The sequence below is a fragment of the Vipera ursinii genome (genome assembly GCF_947247035.1).
Source record: "Vipera ursinii genome assembly, chromosome: 1".
NCBI lineage: Eukaryota > Metazoa > Chordata > Lepidosauria > Squamata > Viperidae > Vipera > Vipera ursinii.
Window position 1 is genome coordinate 335863882 of NC_139512.1, and position 21583 is coordinate 335885464.

Consider the following 21583-nt stretch of genomic DNA (forward strand, 5'->3'; position numbering starts at 1 on the left):
GTAAAAGTTGTCAACTCTGGGGAAAATGATTTTGACTAGCTTAATATACAATTCAGTGGGGAGAAAATGGAACAAATCCATCCAACACAGTAATTTTTCTAGGGGATACTGCAGCCATTTAATATACAATACTCAATGACTACATTCACATCAATAGCATTTACTTGATTACCAGCCCATTTGGGAGATTTGCACACTGCAGAGCCATTAAGTGAATAGGCTGAATTTGTATTGAGGCAAATCACACACAAAGCAACATTAACTATGTTTATATTATGTAAATTCAGAATAATTTGGTCTGGGGAACATTTGTTCCATAAACAATATTTATATAACAGGCAACCCACATACGTAAAGCTGTTCATATATATTACACCATAATCTCTGTTGTGCAGAAACATAATAAACATGGAAGGTAGAAAGAGGCTGATCATGAGAAGCATTCTGGGAAGTCATTTTTTGCAATAAATTTCATACCAACAGGACATATAAAGCACCAAACCTATTAAGTAGTGGTCTGTTTAAAATAGTGAACCATACAAGGAAAGCAAATTATGTCTCTAATGCTCTTAAAGGGCATCTGACAATATAAAGCTTAAGAAAGGCAGAGGATTACTTAAACATCCAATAAAAGGGATGGCTTTTATTGAGAAGACGGGTAAGATACACTGGTGTCAAATACTTGAAAGGGTAATATTTGAAGTCCAAAATATTCTCTATCATCCTAGAGTGTAGGATGCACAATAATACAACTGCCGTATCACACAATAAGCTACTTACGGTAGCTTCCCACTAAACGTTAAGAACTTCAGGACAGCAATTCGAACAACAACCAGTCACCAAACAAAAAGATGAGTGCCCATTGTTGAATACCCAAGCACAATCAGGACAAATATTTGTTGAAAATACTTCATTTTGGATTTTTGCCTTAAACGGTTGTGGGAAGAGGGGGACATAGAGGTCCAATTCTATGAGTCTAAGGGAGCGCAAGGTTTGCTGAGATTATTTCCCTTTTTCTCTTTGTTATTTTAGCACAGACCTTTATTGAGTCATGAAATCTGAAATTACCACCTGAAATCAGCTGTTTTTTCCCCTATATATTGTACAGGGACACACATGGGCTGGCACAGAGCTTCCCTCCTTTGGTGGGGAAAAAAAAACTTTAGTGACTCACACCAAAAGGAGTGAAGCCACTGCATTGCAACAAGGTGAGGATCATAAATCATTCTGCTTGCAGAAGCAACAATTCAGAAATGCAAATAGAGGACATCAAAATAAAATGTTATGAAAACCTTTCTAGAATTTTTAACTGATACTAGCAGAGACCTTCAAGTGCAGGAAATGTAACAGCATGAGGAAGATCAATTAGACTTCAGCGTTCTGATTCATAACAAATTTCTACAATTTTACTACCATTTTTGGAGGGTTCTGTTTTTAGATGGCTTTTAGTAAATAAGAGACCTAGTTAATAGGAGCAAACCCTCATTTTACTTGTCTCCTCACTGCATCTTATCTCCTTGTTTTAAATAAGGTACTAAACTATCTTATAATAAAAATGATCATAATGGATAATCATAGAATTAAAAAATTAAAAATATCAGTTAAAATACTGTGCAAATGGTCTGCCTAAAATACATTGAAAAATAAGGAAAATGGTTGTGGCAGGGATGCCATATATATTATATTTCTCTAGGGAGAAACTTGAGTTTGCACAATACTCTAACCACAGTAATTTTTCATCCTGCCATATAGTTTAAATTACTATGAATTAGCATGTTGCGAGAATACACAGTGCCACTATTAACATGGTCTTTACCCTATTACCTAGAGGACAAATCATACAAATCACTACACTACCTCTAATTTCTGTCACTTTTAGTTGGCTGATAGGTTTGTAATCAACAGCATCTAAAAGGGACTGTTGTTAGAGAAGACTGCTAAATATTATGCTTTAGGTGTGAAAACGTTTTAGCAGTTTAATTCAATAAGACGAAGAGGAAGTAAGTAAGCTATCTTATTTTCTAAATGTATATTGTGTAATATGCTCTTTGCTGAGATGATCAGACAGGTTGTATAAAGAGCACATTTAATCATAAAAGATTCAGAAAACGAACTAACAGGCCCACTTTTTATAGTTAACTGGGACAGTATATAAAGTTTGTAAACCAACTTTTACTACTGTACATATATATCAAATAATGCTTAATACAGAAAAATACCTATCTGAACAGAATTGGTCCAGCAATGTTTAGTGGAAGAATTGCAATTGTTGTCAGACATAGCCCACCCAACTTTTGCAATTGCATCAAATGATTTCGTGGCTTCAAAATCTATTCTCAGGAATGTACCTCCACAAACAGGTACAAAAATAATTTAAAAATCTTAAGTTCATAGCAGCATTAGAATATCCACTGGACTTTATTTCCTCCTAGTCTATAAAAATTACAGCCTTCCAGATGTTGCTGAATAGACATAGCCAGCATAATCATTGATAAAAGATGCTGGAAATTAGCTCAGGAATAGAGTTCAAAACACATTATCCACCCCTTTGACCTAGTAAGTAGGCCCAAAGTAGGTTCATACTAATTTAAGATTGTGCCAATCTGAAATACAATATTAAACATAAATACAGCTTTGCATCTATTTTAATTTTGCAAAGCTGAAACTACAAGAACTAGAATTATTTAAAAGTGTGCGCATGCACACGCAAACAGATGGAAAAGGATCAGAAATTATAGGTTTAAAATATTTATCTCGTTATGACGCCAATAAGAAATAGAATTCTTTATTTATAATGAATGATATCAAAGCAGAAGGGATTTTTCTCTTCTTTCTACTTTCCTGTTTATAGACAATGATTGCAAAAATTTCTTCATAGAAATAGCTTCTAATTATTTATATAAGTTTTTCACAATTTCAAAATTTTGGTACAATCTGATGAAGTGAAAAAGGTTACTGTCTGAAGTATATCCGGTTCAATTTAAATTAGGAAAAAAAATAGTCCAAATCACTAAAAAAGTGATCTGTGCTGATCAACAGTAAAATTTCCTTGAAATCAAACCTGACTCCTAGTGGATTTTTGGACACATACCAGCAGTACATGTGGTGTTTTTTTCAGCAATACACTGTTTTGCTACTGCTATCTTCTAGTCTCCCACCAAATACTAATCAGAGCCAAACCTGCTTAGCTTACAAACTAAGACAAGGTGCACAAGGTTCTATATGTAGGTGCCAATGTGCCAGTTGGTACTATATAGTAAAACTGTGAAATAGGTAATATATATTTACCTGCTTATCTACAAAAATATAGGTTTGCTAAAATTCAGGAACAATGATGCCATTAAAATTTTTACGGTACTGAATATAAAAATCCAAAGCACATATTATAAGTAAAGTACTATAAATTATGTATTATTTATGGATATATAAGGTCAAAAAGAAGGTCATTTCATTGATACATTAGATTCCTATTTATTCCCTTGATGGAATAATACTTAACCTCAAATGTATTTTGTAGGTCAACTTCACCAGTTTGTTCTTTGGCAGACATCCAGTATGGGGATAAGATATCTAAAAGCATCACTTTATTCTATATCGACCTGCCTATTATTTATGACTGTCATCATAAATTGTCGTAGATTCTATTAATTTAATAGATTAGCTTGGCAGGTGGTTGAAAAAGGATCTTTGATAGCAGTACAATGACTGTAAAACCTTCTCTATGCAGCATTTTTTTCAGACACTAGCAGGAATTTAAACTATATGTTTTGTCACCATATAACATTAATGTAATTCTAAATTTTAATTCTATGATGTTTGTTTTTATAGGGTTTTTTGTTTTCTATGTAAAGTGTTTACAGTACTGTACAGTTCAATATCTTCATTAACAATTTGGATGAGGGGATAGATGGGGAACTCATCAAATTTGCAGACGACACCAAGCTGGCAGGAATAGCCAATACTCCAGAAGATAGGCTTAAAATACAGGAGGATCTGGACAGACTCAAACACTGGGCGTTATCTAACAAAATGAAATTCAATGGTGAAAAAAGTAAGGTTCTACATTTAGGCAGGAAAAATCAAATGCACAAGTATAGTATAGGTGGTACCTTGCTCAATAGTAGTAACTGTGAGAGGGATCTCGGAGTCCTAGTAGACAATCACTTCAATATGAGCCAGCAGTGTGCTGCAGCTGCCAAAAAAGCCAACACAGTGCTAGGCTGCATTAACAGAGGGATAGAATCAAGATCAAGTGAAGTACTAATACCACTTTACAATGCTTTGGTAAGGCCACACCTGGAATACTGCATCCAGTTTTGGTCACCACGATGTAAAAAAGATGTCGAGACTCTAGAAAGGGTACAGAGAAGAGCAACAAAGATGATTGGGGGACTGGAGGCTAAAACATATAGGGAACAGTTGCTGGAATTGGCTATGTGTAGTTAACGAAGAGAAGAGTGAGGGGTGACATGATAGCAGTGTTCCAGTATCTCAGGGGCTGCCACAAAGAAGAGGGAGTCAAGCTATTCTCCAAAGCACCTGAAAGCAGGACAAGAAGCAACGGATGGAAACTATTCAAGGAGAGAAGCAACCTAGAACTAAGGAGAAACTTCCTGACAGTTAGAACAATTAACCAGTGGAACAACCTGCCTCCAGAGGTGGTGAATGCTCCAACACTGGAGGTTTTTAAGAAGAGACTGGACAGCCATTTGCCTGAAATGGTATAGGGTTTCCTGCCTGAGCAGGGGGTTGGACTAGATGACCTCCAAGGTCCCTTCCAACTTCTTATTATTATTAGTAGTATTAGTATTATTAGTATTAGTATTATTAGTATTGAATGTTTAATGAGTAGTACTATTCACATGGAAATACTGATTAAAGCAGAAATAGGGAACCAATGATCCTCTAAATTATTAACTGAACTTCAATTTCTAACATCTTTCACTGTTGGATAGGGTTCTATGAGTTGTAGTTTAGTAACATTTGGAGGAGTCCTGGGCTTCAGCTTGTATTTAATGAGAAATGTGGAACATAACTTGTTGAACCTTGGGTAAAGCTCCTGCTGTATTTATGGCTCAGATTATAAATCTACAGAAACAGAAGAACTGTTTGCTAATGTTATTTTTAAAGTGCAGTATCGCCTTGTTGACAACTAAAAACTAAATAGCAAAGTTATGAAACATCTGCAAGCCCATATTCTGCCAAGATTTAGAAATGTATTGTCCCAAGAGAAATTTCAAAGAGCTGTTGCAATTACAAGAGCAGGTGATTTCTGAAAACAAATAGAAATTAATCTTTTGATATTTTTAAACTAAATTAAAATCATATAGGGGAAATAGGTGTAAAAAATAATCATAAAGTAATCATTCTCATAGGAGCCATTGGACTCTTAGATTTTACCCAGTAAATAAGCAACATCTCTTAAAAATAATAATGAAAAAGACAAGAGATCTATTGTATGTATATATTACAATCTATAAACTTGATTTTTACAACTCTAAGCTGGCACATTTCATTTCTCCTTTTTAATTTTTCCTTTGTACAGAGCAGTAGCTGTTGGAAAAAAGATCGGGTTTATGAAAGAGGTGAATCCATTATATCCAAGGCTAGAACAGTGTGTACACACAAACAAGATAGTTATGACATAACACATAAATATTTTCAAACATGGGAAAAGCCACAGATCACCAAATTGATTTATGACCCTTGTCTTCACAGATTCACCCTGCACTGTAATATAGAAAAAGAATAGGCTTTGGCTGATTTATAAAACAGAAAGAGGGAACCATTTTGAGGAAAAATAATCCTCAACTGGTGTTTTGTAACCTGTACAGCACTGCTTTCTTCCAGTCAAGAAATAGCAAACTAAATACTACTTTACGTCCATTCCATCCTACTTCTTTATGTACGGAGATACCCTGCTATTGCTGAATGCTTAGTAGGCACAAAGAAACGTTTCAACTGCAAGAATTGATTACTGTGAGTGTGTGTGTGTGTGGGGGGGAGATCGAAGGAAACAAAGAACAGCTGTTAACAAATCCTGTTGACTGCCAGACTTCATTTAATGTTTTCACAGACTAATAAAATTAAAAGCTAACTTGAAGGTCATCCATCCCAACTCTCTGCTTTACCTATGCAGGAGATTCCAAAAGGGAGGATGGGCTTTTCAACAATGAAGTGTTTTTGAAGAAAGTAGAAAGATTAAGCTCCTTCCCTCACAACTCTGCTTTGAACTGAGACTCCCATATCTGCTTTTCTTTGAAAAAAGAAAAGAGACATATTGGATTTAGTTTGACTATAGCTGAAATTTCAAATCCACCAATTTGCTGAACTGCACTCAATGGGATCCTCAAAGGCGAATTATTTTTCCCCCACCTGCTCAAGAATAGCAACAATAACAACAGTTGTACAAATCAACACAGATGCATAGAGACTTCATTTTCTGAGGATGCATAAGACTTCTTCATCATAAAATATTATGAGTTTAAAAAAACTTTCTAGGAATATCATTTACTAAATGCAATTACTAAAGGTACTAATCTTGTAGATCAAGGGAATGCCAAGTGAAAAAAATGTATTTTAGTTTCACCAAGACTGTCAACAATTTTTCCCATATTATTGGCAATCTTGTAAAATGCTGACTAGAGGTAGTAATAGATTTAATGACAGATTTATTTACTTATTCCATCAATTTATGTAGCCACCCATCTCAACAACAACTCAGAGCCATGAACAATACAAATTATTAGACTTTAAAAGTTCAGAAATGCTTCCACAGCAAACCAAAGTTCCGATTTTGGATTTATGTAAAAATATTAAATATTATTTGGATTTTAAAAAAGGTAAGGAATGTTCATCAAAGTTACAGATAAAACCAAGCTTGGAAAAGTTTAAAATACTTTTAGGACTTACCAAGCTTGGAAAAGTTTAAAATACTTTTAGGACTGAAAATACTTTCTGTTCTTCATGGACCACAGAACAAGACAAAATCTAAGACGTTCTGCATCCAGGCAGATGCACTAATTCAAGGTGAGTGACACCTATTCTGAAAGCAGCACATGTAGAAAGGCTGTAGCGGTTTTACTGAACCTCAGGCAAACCTGACTCAGATAAGATTCTTGATTGAAGCAACAGAATAATACTGCCCATACTATGACACTTGACTGCTTTGGTCAGGCCTCAGTGGAATACAGGTAGTCCTAGACTTACAACAGTTTCTTTAGTGACATTTTGAAGCTACAATGGCACTGAAAAAGTAACTTATGACCATTTTTCACACTTACTACTGTTGCAGCATCCCCATGGTCACATGATCAAAATTCAGATTATTGGCAACTGACTGATGTTTATGACGGTTGTAGTGTCCTGGGGTCATATGATCACCTTTTGCGACCTTCTGACAAGCAAAGTCAATAGGGAATCCAGATTCATTTAACAACTGCAGTGATTCACTTAACAACTGAGGCAAGAAAGGTTGTAAAGTGGGGCAAAATCCACTTAACAACTGTCTCGCTTAGCAACAAAAATTTTGGGATCAATTGTGGTCATAAGTTGAGAATTACCTGTACCGAGTATTATATATTCTAGGCATCACCATTTATGAAGAGTATTCTCAAGGCAGATTATTCAAAGATAATATAGGTGGCAAGAATGGAAATGAAGTCCTACCAGGAAAGGTTAAAGAAGTCAGGTGAATTCAACTCAGAGAAGACATGATTAATAGGCGTAAATATTTTCAAATATCTGAGAAGCTCTCGTACAGATTATGACGCAAAATTATTTTTTGTTATTCCAAAAGATTAGGGTTGGAATCTAAAACTAAAGGTTCACATGGAAAGGGATTTAGATGAGACATTAAGAACAGCTTCTACACATTAGGAGATATTTGACAATGGAGCAGGCTGCTTTGAAACTAATGGTTCTGGTTTCATTGTAGCTTTTAAAGGCTTGAATGCCAACTTTCAAGGAATGCTACAGTATTAGAAATTTTTAATTGGCAAGAATCTTTAATTGGACAAGATCCCTTCCAACAATGTTATTCTTTCTATTAAAGTGTCTGAAGAGGGTTGGACTAGATGATATTTACACATTCTTCCAGCAAAAAACAAGTCCCAAAATCAATTCAGTAAATTCTGGCAGAAAGGAGAAAAACTGCTTTCATACTGCAGTTGACACTGGCAGAGTCAATTTCTTAATTGCCAATTTTTCTCCTATTCTTTCTAGTAATTCCTAGCTCACGGAGTACAAAATAAGTGCCTTTTCAGTTGCTGCGTTTGGCTTTTGGAATATACTGTCTAAGGTTAGGGTGGTGCTGACTCTGCTGACCTTTCAGAAAGTCCTTAACAATCATAGACTCATAGCATTGGAATAAACCTTAGACTCTTCTAGATCTACCCTCTGCCCGGTCTTTTCATGAAAATCCCAGTGATGGAGCAATTAAACTTTAGGAGGCAAGCTGTTTCATTACTTAATAGCTCTCACAGTCAGGAAATTCATCCTGAATTCAATTGTTTAAAAAAATTCAATTTTTTTTTAAAAGAAGTCAAGATGGCAGCTGCAGCAGCATGTCGACTTTTTTGAGCAAGCCAGTATATAAGCAAGCCTGCTTATAATTTTAAAAAGAGCAATTGAAAATGCTGGGAATTTTTTTTACAATCCTGTAAGGGATGGGGGATATACAGGGAAGTATTTATGGGCTGGGTTCACACAACTTGCATAACCTGGTAAGTAAATTAACCCATTTTCTGGTTTTAAACAATGCAACAAATCATGCACTAACCAAAGATTCTGAAACTGCACAATATCCTAAACAACAATCAATCCAATCACCAAGGTTAAAGCTAATTCAGGATGCTGTGTGAATGCAGCCACTAAGCCTCTCAAACAGCTGTGGAAAACTTCAAAGAGATATTTCCCTTTGAAGGTTGATGCAAAGCATCTCTTCAAAGCTGCTTTGTGCCATAGCTATCCACCCCGTTTCCAGGAGCAAAGGTGCCAACAGCCTCCTTTTCACAGAGCTTTTGCAATTCCCTTTGGCAGTTCCACTTGTCAACACAGGGATAATAATATATATAGAGAGAAGCAAAGGGTCTTGACAGGGCAATAAGACCTCTGTGGCTCAAAGCACCTCCCTAAAGGCATGAGTTTGCCTAGGCTTGAATTTTAACTGGCTTTAGCAACTTCCAGGGAAAGCCCCTTCAAGGGATTTACTTGCATCTCTAAATGGAAATAATCAAATCTATTACAACTTGACAAAATAGCGAACTGAGAGAGAGAGACTGGTCATTAAAAACATAGAACACAACTCTTTCATTCATGCTTTCCCAACTTTAGAGCGCAGACAGATCTTCATAATGGACTACTCTTTGTTAGGCACTTCCCTCTTTTGTTAGACGTTAAATTAACTGAAATGATTAACTGCTGGATACAAGAACAGCAGAAACTTTTGGATGGTGTTGTCTCAAGCCACTCAAATGACCAAGGGGACCCAGAGCTGAATACTAGGTAAAAGGACCACTCCATGAGCCAGGATACAACAGCCACCTGCAAGCTTTCCTGGCCTGGCAAGGGCTGTGCAGATCATTGCAATAGACAAAAAACAAGCTCTGGTAGAGAGACAGAAAGAGACAAGCTATATAACTGATCTTCCAAAGACTGAGGAAAGAAAGGTCTGTATTTAACCAGCAGTGGACAGCCTGCAGGGGGAGATATCTGGCTGCTTTTAGTCTCTTATTAAGTTATTATGGTCACTCTATTTGTATTTTGTTCCTCTAGCTCAAGGCATCACATGTGAGGTTCTTCCCCTAATTTTATCCTGACAAATCACCATCTTGTAAGGTTTGAAAGAGTGTGTCTAGTCCAAAATTGCCAAAAGCTCAAGACATCACCCTGCCAACAAAAGTGCATATAGTCAAGGCTATGGTCTTCCCAGTTGCAATGTATGGCTGTGAAGAATTGAGGCCTTTGAACTATGGTGCTGGAGAAGACTCCTGCGAGTCCCTTGGACTTCAAGGCAATCAAACCGGTCAGTTCTAGAGGAGATCAACCCTGACTGCTCTTTAGAAGGCCAGATCCTGAAGTTGAATACTTTGGCCACCTAATGAGAAGGAAGGACTAACTGGAGAAGAGCCTAATGCTGGGAAAGCTTGAGGGCAAGAGAAGAAGGGGACGACAGAGAAGGTGTGAGCTTAAATGGACTCCAAAAGATGGTAGAGGACAGGAAGGCCTGGAGGAATGTTGTCCATGGGGTTGCGATGGGTCGGACACGACTTCGCAACTAACAACAACAACAACATCTAGTGCCAATACTTTGTTTCCCGAATAAAAGATTCTTTAAGGTAAACAATGCCTTGAACTTCCTTTGAAGGGTTTCATCTGTCGGAACCATGACACTGAACTCAAGGAGACGTGCTCAGCCCAACCCATGCCAGGGGAATCAAACACCTTCCTTCACATGCATCTGCCATCACTTTTCTTGGCAGTGGACACAGCTTTGCTCTCTTATTCAGCCATGTATCTTGTAGACGTTTCATTACCAAATTAGATAACATCATCAAAAACAACCAAGCTCAGAAACCATCAAGGAACCCACAGTTTAACTGTGAGCTTCAAACCTTCTCTTTTGTCAAAAGCAATAAAGTGTTATCTTAGACTTAGGGATTCAGAGTTTACAAGTAGTCCTTGATTTACGTCTGGTTGCTTAACAATCATTCAATGCTATAATTAAGTTGAAAAAAGTTACAACTCATTACAGTATAGTTACAATTGCTACCCCCCCTCCCCGAGCATGTGATTGCATTCCTAGCACCTGGAAACCACCTAACATTTACAACTGGTTGCTGCTTCCTCTGGTCACATGATCATATTTCGAAACTTTTTTGAGTGCCTTCCAGCAAAAAATACCCATTGGAAAAGTGAAAGACATAGGGCCTTTTCAGCTACTGCCCCATCTCCAGAATAGCATTCCCCCAGAAATTAGATTGACTCCATGCTCCTGAGTTTTCAAAAAGCTATAAAGCTATAAAGACCTGGTTCTTACAGTTACATTACCTTGTTCCTTTGTGTAGGAAAAAAATATCTTTATTTGAATTTTTGATACAGTAATCATGCCTGGGATATTTAAGTTTTTATTTTATGTACTATTTTAATCCAATTACTATACTGGGTATGTGTGCTATTCAGAGTCTACTATGATGTAGAGTCTGTAAGCCCAATAAATAAATCCATAGAAAACAGAATTAAAACAAAAATTAAAAAAAAATCACAAGTTCATCAAACAAGAAACACAGATTTATTTATTAAACTCATATGCCACCCACCTTGCAGAAGTCAACAGATGGCATCATTCCCCAAGTGCCGTCAAGCCAGTTTTTGCTAGCTTATGGGAAGCCATCAAGATGAACACATGCCTGTCCTTGAGGGGGAAGTGATTGCAAAGTATAGGAGCTATCCAAAAAAGAGGCTAACTGTGACCCCAATTTCCTTTACCTCCTTTGCCTGGGACCACTGACAGATTTGACCAAGGAGCATGCACTGCATGGGTCACTTCTTGAGGACAGACGTAATTAGTTCATATATGGCTTTATAGATACAGTAGAACCAGGATTTTGGATTTCAGCTAGAAACATCTAGGTAACCAATGCAGAGCCCACAACACAGTTATAATTTTTTGAGTATGTGACCTATTTGCCAACCTGCTACTTTTGAGACCAACTGAAGACTATTTTAAAATGTCTTGAATTCCTCTCTCCACATAGATGCTACCCCTTGTATTTTTCACAGGTTCCAACCTGCTGCTATGACCAGAAGGGTGGTCTCCAGCCATCCCAATTTTACTCACCAAGCCTGTGGCTTCCTCTTCACTATGCCCTGGCGTCTCCACTGAGAGTGGGGGCTCAGATGGTATGTCAGCTGCCTGCAGAGCTTCTCCATAGCCCCTAGTGAATCCCCCTCCTGCAGCAAGAACAAAAGAGGAAGAATAGTTATTGAAAAGGACGCCATGGCAAGGAACTAGCCTGAAGGAGATTGCCTGTAGACAATGTGCATGACCTCTTGAGAAGGAGGAAAAAGAGACTAAGCATAGAATAGCTTCTGCAAGACACAGGCCTCTCTGGATAAGCAAGGAACCAGTTCCTAACTGACTGAAAAGGGTCTGAAGATGACAAGTCTTCTCTCTCCCCCTTGTGATGAATCTCACTCTTCTACAGACCAATTAAAACGTTAACATATCAAATCCCCACTTTTACTGCAAGTACTCAAAACTCTGGTGGGGTAATTAAGCCAATATGATCGGTCCATTTCTCACTGTCAGTACTGTTTCTTCTTCGAAGGGTTAACACTGCTAATTAAGATTCTTAGTGTGCTAAGCAGCAGCCTCAGATTGCCCCAAACAAGCCCAGTGAAATACAGCCAGTGGTGAACCTGCAAGCATCATTATATATCAGATAATAATTTGCTTCCACCATTGTTAACTTAAGATGACACAAAATTCTTAGAGTGATCCACATTCATCTAGTTCTTTCACTCACTGTGAAGCATGCAACAGAGAAATGTCTAGCTCTGTTCTGTCACTGATTCAGGAAGCTCTGCAGCAAGGTTAGTATGCACAACATGTTTCCACTGGAGAAGAACTCTAGCCCACAGCATCAGCAATGACTCAGGAAGTGCAATTACTTGGCTTGGCTTGCTATCTTTCACACAGAAGTTGCTGTGATTTCACCCTGCTACCAACCATTGCGGTTATGATGGATCATGCAGAGTGGATTCTGCATCCCAGAGAACACCCTCTGTGTGCAGTGAAAGACTCTTTGCAGACCTCTGCAAAAGCACAGTAGAAAGATGGGCAAAGCAAATCTGCTAATCGAACAGTCTCATTTACTTATAGAAAGATTCTATCGCTTTGCTGCACTGCAAATAGCAGTACATTTTCTCACAGCCAAAGGAAACAGAGTAGATCCAAGACAAAACACACATACAAATCCAGAATGTGACAAGTTCAAAAGACAAACCCTTTTATTTCAAGCAGGCTTTGGGGTGAATGGGTATGTACCCCTTCCAAGCTGCATACACCCACAGGCTATTGCCAGTGGCACACCTGGGCAGGTATCTTTATCTGACAGCCCCCATTATCCATGGCCAAACAAATAGCATCAGAGCACTGGAGCAGAGCCAGAGGGATTATGCCTCTCATATGCTGACCCAGCTTCCTCCTCCATTAACTACTGTCCGTATCAGCCCTGTCGCCACTGTCACTAACAATATCATCAGATCACATTTTTAACCTTTTCCTAAAGATGCCCTACCAAAAGAAAGCAAGAAAAAAAAATCAGATATTTGCAAGAACATGGCTAGAGGGCCCAGCTGTGTCTTTTGACTGGTATATATAGTTACTCAAGAAAATGTGGTAGGAAGAACAAGGTAACTGTGCAATTGTGCGACTGCAATCAAATCAAAGGCCCTAACTAAGAGAGCAGGTTGATGTAAATAGAGGCCACTAAGCCAAACAGGAAAAACAGATTGGGTTGTCTAGCAAAAAAACCCAAGTTCAAATAGCAGAGCTTCCAATCAGGGGTGTCAAACTCAATTTCACTGAGGGCCGCATCAGCATTGCAGTTGCCCTCAGGGGGCCTGGTGGATATGGCCTGGGTGGGCGTGGCCTACTGGGTGGGCGTGGCTAGAGTGCATATGGCCTACCGGGGGGGCATGGCCAGCTCTACATCGTTCGCATCAAGGGTGCCTATGGGGGCCTGGGCAGGAGTGGGACAGATCTGAGGGTCTCTGGGCCAGGGCCAAGACAGTGGGGGCCATTGCCTCACTGTTTCCAGGATGGCTTCACGGGCCGCATGAAACCACTTCGCGGGCCGGATCTGGCCCCCGGGCCTTGTGTTTGACATGTCTGCAATAGAACAACTCTGAGATTAAGCAAATGGACATAAAGCTATCTCCTATTAAAGCCAATGACAGAAGAAAAAAAATAGCAGAGCAGTATTGAAACAGGATTCTGCTCAATTTCCTCCAACAGAACTTGCTTTTACCCAAAGGCAGCAGACGATTTATTAGTATTTATTTGTCTTTCCTCCAAGTGCCCAAGAAGGCATGCATTGTACATTTGTTTTACCATTGCAACAATCCTGTGTTTGAGAAAACCATCTGCCCAAGAGCATTCATGGCTGAGTGTGGATTTGGAGCTGGGCCTCCCAGATTCTAGTCCAATACTGACACTCCTCTCTGATTTACACATACCATTAGTCTTGCCAAATCTCTCCATCACACAGAGTAACCATCATCTCCTCACTGCATCCATTTCTGCTTATTGTCCCATGTCCAAATAATGCCTGGTAATAATGCTTCCTATTTTAATCAAGGAATCAGAGCTGAATATTCAAACTGAATTAAAAATTCTAAGTGGGGTGCAATGACTACCAAATGCTAAGCCTTGGAAATGTGGAAAAACATTTGTAAAGTTTCATGTTGTCTCTGGCTGTTTTGATTTTCTGTCAGATTGTTCCAATCTTATTGGAAGTTTTTCAATGCTGTTCTCACCATTCTGGAAGAGTTTCACAATCAAAACAGGGCCATTTGAGGCTCCTAACCCTTCTTGAAAGGACAAAACTGCTTTGGAACACGTCCAGGAAAATCAGGGCAGTCCATGTCAAACTATGGACAAAGAGTTTTGAATCTAAAAGTTAAGATTATAACTACCTGGCTTGCTTCTATCATGCTCAATGGGAAGTACAACAGAACTTGTCATTTAAGACTTGCAATTAATTCCCAGACATAAAACACCAACGAAGAGCCTCTGGGGGAACACTAGTTCTATGCCTCTCAATCTACAGCTCACTTCCAAAGCTGCCTTCCTTCCCTCCTTTAATTTATCATGTTCAATTGTCACAACTAAAAATGGTTACTGGAATGTTATCAGTACTGAGAACTCAATACAGCAGAGCTGCAGCCAGTAAAATTCCAGGCATGCACTGAAGTCTGTCTGGCTTTCCATATTAGGGGGTAGAGAGGAACCTCTCCCACCCAGATTTAGTCACATGCCTCATCTCCTTGCTAGATTGGAAACAAGTAACTGCAATACCCATACCCTTGCTCTTTACTTATAGCATGCTGTCTGTCTGGGTAGTGGGGTAGCATGAACGTTACAGAACGTCCTGGTTTTCAGCAACATTTCTGCTGTTTGAACACAGTCTTTAGTACTAAACACTGTTATTAGTACCCTCTGCTTTGGACTGCATCCATCCTACTTCTCATCACAGGGAATTTGTAAAGCTGAAATTAATCACTGCCTTTATTTTCAAGTCAAAGAAAATGATGTCATAGAAAGGCTTTAAAAGTCCCTGCTATGCTAGAAATCTCCTTGGCAGGTCATTTTAGTGAATTTAATTCATTCTGGGAACCTGGAATGCTAATCCCAGGAGAAAAACAGGGGAGGGGGCTTTGGCTGCTCAGAAGAGCTTTGGTTTATGCCCAGAAATACTCTATAACATGTTCAAAGATTTAAAAGTACGTGGTCTACAGCGGAGAGCTTACTTACTTTGAGCTTCCTGCAGAAACAACAAAGCCAACTTTAATGGCAGCGTCTCAGTCTGTTTCTAAACCCTGAGTGGAAGGGAGAAGTATGAGCAGGAGATGCTGGTAAAGCCAGACTCCCTTGGCCCTACATCCACTCCCAGGGAAGTTACTAACTAATTACTCTGTAGGATCAACCCCCTACTGAATTTGGGCATGAATTATTTATCAGGTACTGTGAAATATTCATGGTGACCTATTTTAGTTAACAAAGTAGGCCCCTGCTGCAGGTAGCCTAGCAGCATATATCTATGGACTGCAAATATGGTCTGGGAAAGTATTTTGGAGAAAGGGAACTGATGTGCCAATATTTATTATTCTGAAAGTTTCTTTGTTATTGGCAGTTTTTTTAAATTAAGGTCAGTAGCCACTCATCAATCTTTCTTTCTCACATAAATACTTGCCACTTGTTCCTACATTTGTGATGCACCCTAAAAAATTTCAAAGTCTTTCAGCCAGTGAGTTCAAGCATCTGTGCCAACTGAAACAGAATTCTTCAGGCATTTGGCACAGCTGCTGATCGTCATGTCTCCCAAATAAGACTTCCCACTGATCATATATGAGCTTACCCCTTCCTAGTGCCCACTTACTCTATTTTACTCAAATAATGATACACAAGAGCACATAATTAAGCACCCTCAAGCCAAGACTGTGTTGCCTTTTGACGAGATGGGCAGCAAACAAATTTTATAAATAAATAAATAAATAAATAAATAAACAAATAAATTTCAAATTTGAATACATGGATAGAATCTGTCCAGAATTATCTGTTTTCAATCTGGCCTCTCACTAGTGCATTCACTGCTGCTGTAGCTGAAGCCATCCACCTTGTCTCTTCTTTCTTCCAATTTTTCCAAGCATCAAGGACTTCTCAAGGGAATTGCATTTCCACATGTATGTCCAAAACATGCTAGCAAAATGCCAGAGGGCCTAGACTGTATTGTGATCAACCAGAAGCTTAGAAGCTTCTTGTTTAAAGCTCTAATAGCCTCTTTTGACTATGACTACTAGATATTGAAGAGGTATCTTTCAGAGTTTTTGAGGTCTGAAACAGATGAAAACAACAGCATAAGCCCTCGTATTACAAAAATGCTACCAGATATCTGAGATAAGTTTGACAATTACAAATCCATAGACATTTTTTCTTCTTCTTCTTCTTCTTCTTCTTCTTCTTCTTCTTCTTCTTCTTCTTCTTCTTCTTCTTCTTCTTCTTCTTCTTCTTCTTCTTCTTCTTCTTCTTCTTCTTCTTCTTCTCACATTTTTTTCAGGAATTATATGGAAATGAGTTTATTGTTATTTTATTTCTCATTTTTTTCAATTTTCACTTTGATATACATCCACAGGTTTTCCAACTAGTACAAATATGGTCCAACCTGATAGCCCGTGACATTCAACTTAGTGCTGCCACCTAATTGGTATGCTCTAGACAGCTACATAAACACACACACATACATACACACAAATATGTATACTAAGCCACAGACTCGCTTGCTGGTCCCAAGCCTGGATAAATGGGGATGGCTGAGATAAGACCTGGCAACCTATTATGCAAAACCTTACCAAAATAATTTTATAGGAAGCCTCTCAAATGAATCAGATATGGTGCCATTGATAACCCCCCCCCCCCCCAAGCCAGAAGCTATCCAACAAGATACTAGGGAAGAGCAAGCATCTGCAGTTAGTAGCCAAGGCATCATTGATGCACTTGGGGCAAATCTAACAGGCATTGGTAAAGCTGCCCAAAGACAGGTTGGGTGGCAATGTAAAATGTCTGAGGAATGAGCCAGGGTAAATTGGATACCATCAAACAGGAGAGTGCCAGGTGGAAAATTGACTTTCACGGCGTCAGTGAGCTGCATTAGATAGACAATGGCTATTTCCAGTCTGAGGAATTCACTATTTATTACATAGGACATGACATCAGGAAAACAAATGGATTGGCATTTATCACAAGCAAAAAACTCACCCAAGCAGCAGAAAGCTACTTGATGGTTAATGATCACATAACCATCTGAATCTGCGCCAAAGCCCTCAGGATCACAGTTGTCTAAGACTATGCCCCAACGACTGGTGCAATGGAGCTTGAAATAGAGAATTTCTATGCCAGCATTGAAAAAAACTCTGAAACAAGTGTCCAAAAAAGATATCATGTCTATACTGTGTGATTTCAATGTAAAAGTTGGCACCCAAGCAGAAAAAGGGCATCACTGGCAGCTTTAGGTTTGGGGGAAAGAATGATGCAACCAATCATTTGGTCAATTTTGCCATGAAAATCGATTTCATATCATGGAAGCCAGATTTAAATGGCACAAGTGTCATTTATATACAGTTGGACTTCACCAAATAAGCTGCATTGTAATCTGATTGACTATGCCCTAAGCAGCCATTGATGGACCAGCTTAGTCCTCATTGTTAAGACATATCCAGTTGCTGGTTGCAGTGCAGATCATGAATAGTTGGTGGCTCAGAGCACAGTCAAATTATGAAACACCAAAAAGACACTACGAAAGAAGTCTTGATATCGCCAAAATCCCATCCATGTATGCAATTGAGATGAAAAATACGTTTAAACTACTGGGCACTGCTGAGAAACTGGTTGACAAACTGTGGCAAGAAATTCAACTAATTTCATTTCATTTATTCGATTTCTATACCGCCCTTCTCCCTAGGGACTCAGGGCGGTTCACAGGGCATATATAAATAGCTATACAAAAATTAAAAGAGAATTAAACCATGCCCAATTAAAATACAGCAATAATAAATAATAAAAACCAATTAAAAACCCATATTCCCCATCAGGCCAGACCAGCTAACTCAAACAAGTGGGTCTTCAACCCGCGATGGAAGGATCATTACTGAAACAGCATTTAAATACAAACCATACAAAAACCCGAGAACAAGTATATATGGCTCTCAGATGAAACCATCAGAATAGTTGAGTGAAGAAAAAGCCAAAGCAGCAGGCAAATGGGAGGAAACAAGGAGACTGAATACAGATTTCCAAAGAGCAGTAATGAAATACAGCAAGGAAAGAAGAGGAATACATCTGTACCAAGTCAAAAGGATTCAAACACCATTTACTGCTCACAAAAACATCATCAAAAACAAGAAAGAACTGTCAACAAGATGTCAAGAACAGATGGCGAGAATATATAGAACAGCTATATGCCAGCAACAAGTCCAGCCTCCTCAGGATGATGAAGAAAGGGAAGTAGAAATAGAACCAGCCAACTTTTAGGAATATGTTTTGTGGACAATGAGCCAACTGCCAAAGAACAAGGCCACAAGTGTTGATCTCATCCCCACAGAACTCCTGAGGCCTGTATCTCCCACAACCATCACAGCCTTGTTCCAGATAACTTAAGAAATGAATACATGGCCACAGGATTGGAAATGATCCACGTTCATTCCATTCCCAAAAAAGGAGGACTGCAAGAATTGCTCTAATGATCACATAATTACCCTCATGCTATATGTCTCCACTATATGGAGACAATTCCTTCAAGATAAAGGACTACAGCAAGGTTGCATTCATTCACCTTTCTTATTCAATAGGTATGCTGAAGTGATCATAAGGAAGCTGGAACTTGAAGAATCAAAAATTGGAATAAAGATCGGAGGAAGGAACATCAACAATCTTCAATATACTGACAACATAACTCTCCTTAGAAACCAAAGTAGGCCTGAACCAAGCCTATGACCAGTGTGAGGAATGGAAATGTCAAAATAACAACTGATGGTGAAAGAGATTGAATATGTGCAAGAATTCACTTTTCTAGGATCACAGATTGATCAAAGCAGTGACTGCTGTCCAGAAATAAAACACTACATCACACACTGGGTGTCACAGCAATGAAGAATATAAATGAAATACTGAAAAGCAAGGACATCAGCTTGGCAACTAAATGCAGATTAATCCATCAGAAGACACATAAACAACTTCTGATACTACTCAGAGACAATCAAAAAGCCCAAAAGGACATAAAAAGCCCATAATATCTCTTCAGCAGCAGTCAACACCCCTATGAGCAGAGATTATCACTAGACCAACAATCAAGAAGTAAACAATACTCCAATCAAGGAACTCCCAATGCAGACAAACAAGCTAACAGTAAACAACAGCCTGATCAAGGAACCACTAAGAACAATCTCTTCCACACTGATAGGGCAACCACTAGTATATAAAAATAAGAGCACACCCCACTCCTTTCTAGCATTCATGATGGTACCTAGTTTGGTATTGAATAACTACAAGAAAACCACCAAGAAAATATCAAGGGCCCCACAATTCAACCCTGATCTACAAATATTCTCTTCTTTTGGCAGATTAGTCTCTACTGTCATATTTCTCTTGTTTGTTCTGTACCAGCCTGCTACCGGCCCTGCAAAAAAGGCGGGGACAACCCCTTTACAACCGGCAAGAGGCTGGAATTACGCCTGCCAAATTTATAGCTACAAAAACTAACAAGACACGAGCCAAGAAACAGGAGCTTTAAGAAACATGAACCATCCGAGCGGTTGCCTTCAGCAAACCAGCCCTCCCAGACATTCCCCTTATATAGAGTTCAGGGCGTGGCTTCTCTCTGCCTCCTTCCGAGAAGCCCCATTGCCTTCCTCTGTTTACTCCTAATTGACTGCCTCCTGCATCAGGCGTCCTTGAACAGGGCCAGCTGTGGGTCATCTTCATCCACACTGTCAGGCTCACACAGCTGGGTCTCCGTGGTGACCAAGCTGGAGGGGCCTGGCTGAGGGCTCTCATCAGCAAGATCTTCAACCCCCTCAGCAAGGTCTTCAACACCCCCCTCCTCCTCTGAGTCGTCCGACCCAACTGCCGAACCCACAGGCTGACCCTGAATCACAACAATGTTTACCTATGATTGTAAAAGTTGGACCATGAAAAAACTAGATAGAAGGAAAATTTGTTCAAGCTGTGGTGTTGGAGAAGGCTCCTGCACATTCCTTAGATAGCAAAGGTGACAAAGAAGCAAATACTGGAGCATATAAAACCATGCATATCACTGGAAGGCAAAATAAAAAAAAGGTTTAAGGTTTATTAAATTTATATGCCGCCCTTCTCCCTTCTGTCTTACTTGCTTCAGCCATGTCATGTTCTTAAACTTGCTGGAAAAGGCAGTTATAGACCGATTTTCTCCAGGAGGATCATTCTGTGGGTTCTTCCAACAGCGTACCCATCACCTTTGTAACTGAGTCCATCCGTCTTGTTGCTGATCATATCTCTCTTTCCTACTTTTCCCAGCATTGAAGCCTTCTCCAAAAGCTAGGACAGCAAACCTTTTAGAGACCGAATGCCCAAACTGCAACCCAAAACCCAATTATGTATTGTCGGGTGCCGGGTGGGCGTGGCCCATTGGGTGGGCGTAGCCCATTGGGTAGGCATGGCTGCAGTGGTAATGGCAGACTAGGTGGGACTAAAAAGTTCAATCAATCAATTCCAACTTTGCGAGATCTTTTTTTTCCCCCGCAAGAAGTTGAAATTGATTGATTGAACCTTTTTTTTTTTTGCACACGGCGGTGGAGGCCTAAAGCGAAAAGGTTTTATAAAACCCAGCTTGAAGGCCTAGGACTGGCATCATGACGTGTGTGCCCACAGAGAGGACTCTGCGTGTCTCCTGTGGCATGCGTGCCATAGGTTCGCCACCACGGAGCTACGTCTTTACTTAATATGTCCAAAGTGAGATAATCTGAATCCAATGTTTTGTACCTCAAGTAGGAATTCTGGGCTGATTTGTTTGTTGACCCATTTGGTGTTCTCTCTCTCTCTCTCTCTCTCTCTCTCTCTCTCTCTCTCTCTCTCTCTCTCTCTCTTTCTCTCTCTCTCTCTCTCTCTCTCTCTCAGGAGTCCATAAATATTGAAAAATGGTTTTTGAAAAAATATGCATGTGTCAGGCAATACGCCACAATCAAGACAGAACATGAAGAAACAAACATTCTAGATCAGTAAAGAAGTGAAAACATATCATATACTCTCTCCTTAGTTATTCAACTTACA

At 39.2% G+C, this 21583-nt stretch overlaps 1 protein-coding gene across 1 annotated transcript in view; it reads right to left on the reverse strand.

The window, feature by feature from the left end:
* LRRC75A (leucine rich repeat containing 75A) overlaps positions 1 to 21583 on the reverse strand; it is a 50190-nt gene that overhangs the window by 2790 nt on the left and 25817 nt on the right. The window contains exon 3 of the mRNA XM_083362586.1: positions 11840 to 11952. Coding sequence (XP_083218712.1) covers positions 11840 to 11952 — 113 coding nt within the window. The remainder of the gene's footprint in view (positions 1 to 11839; positions 11953 to 21583) is intronic.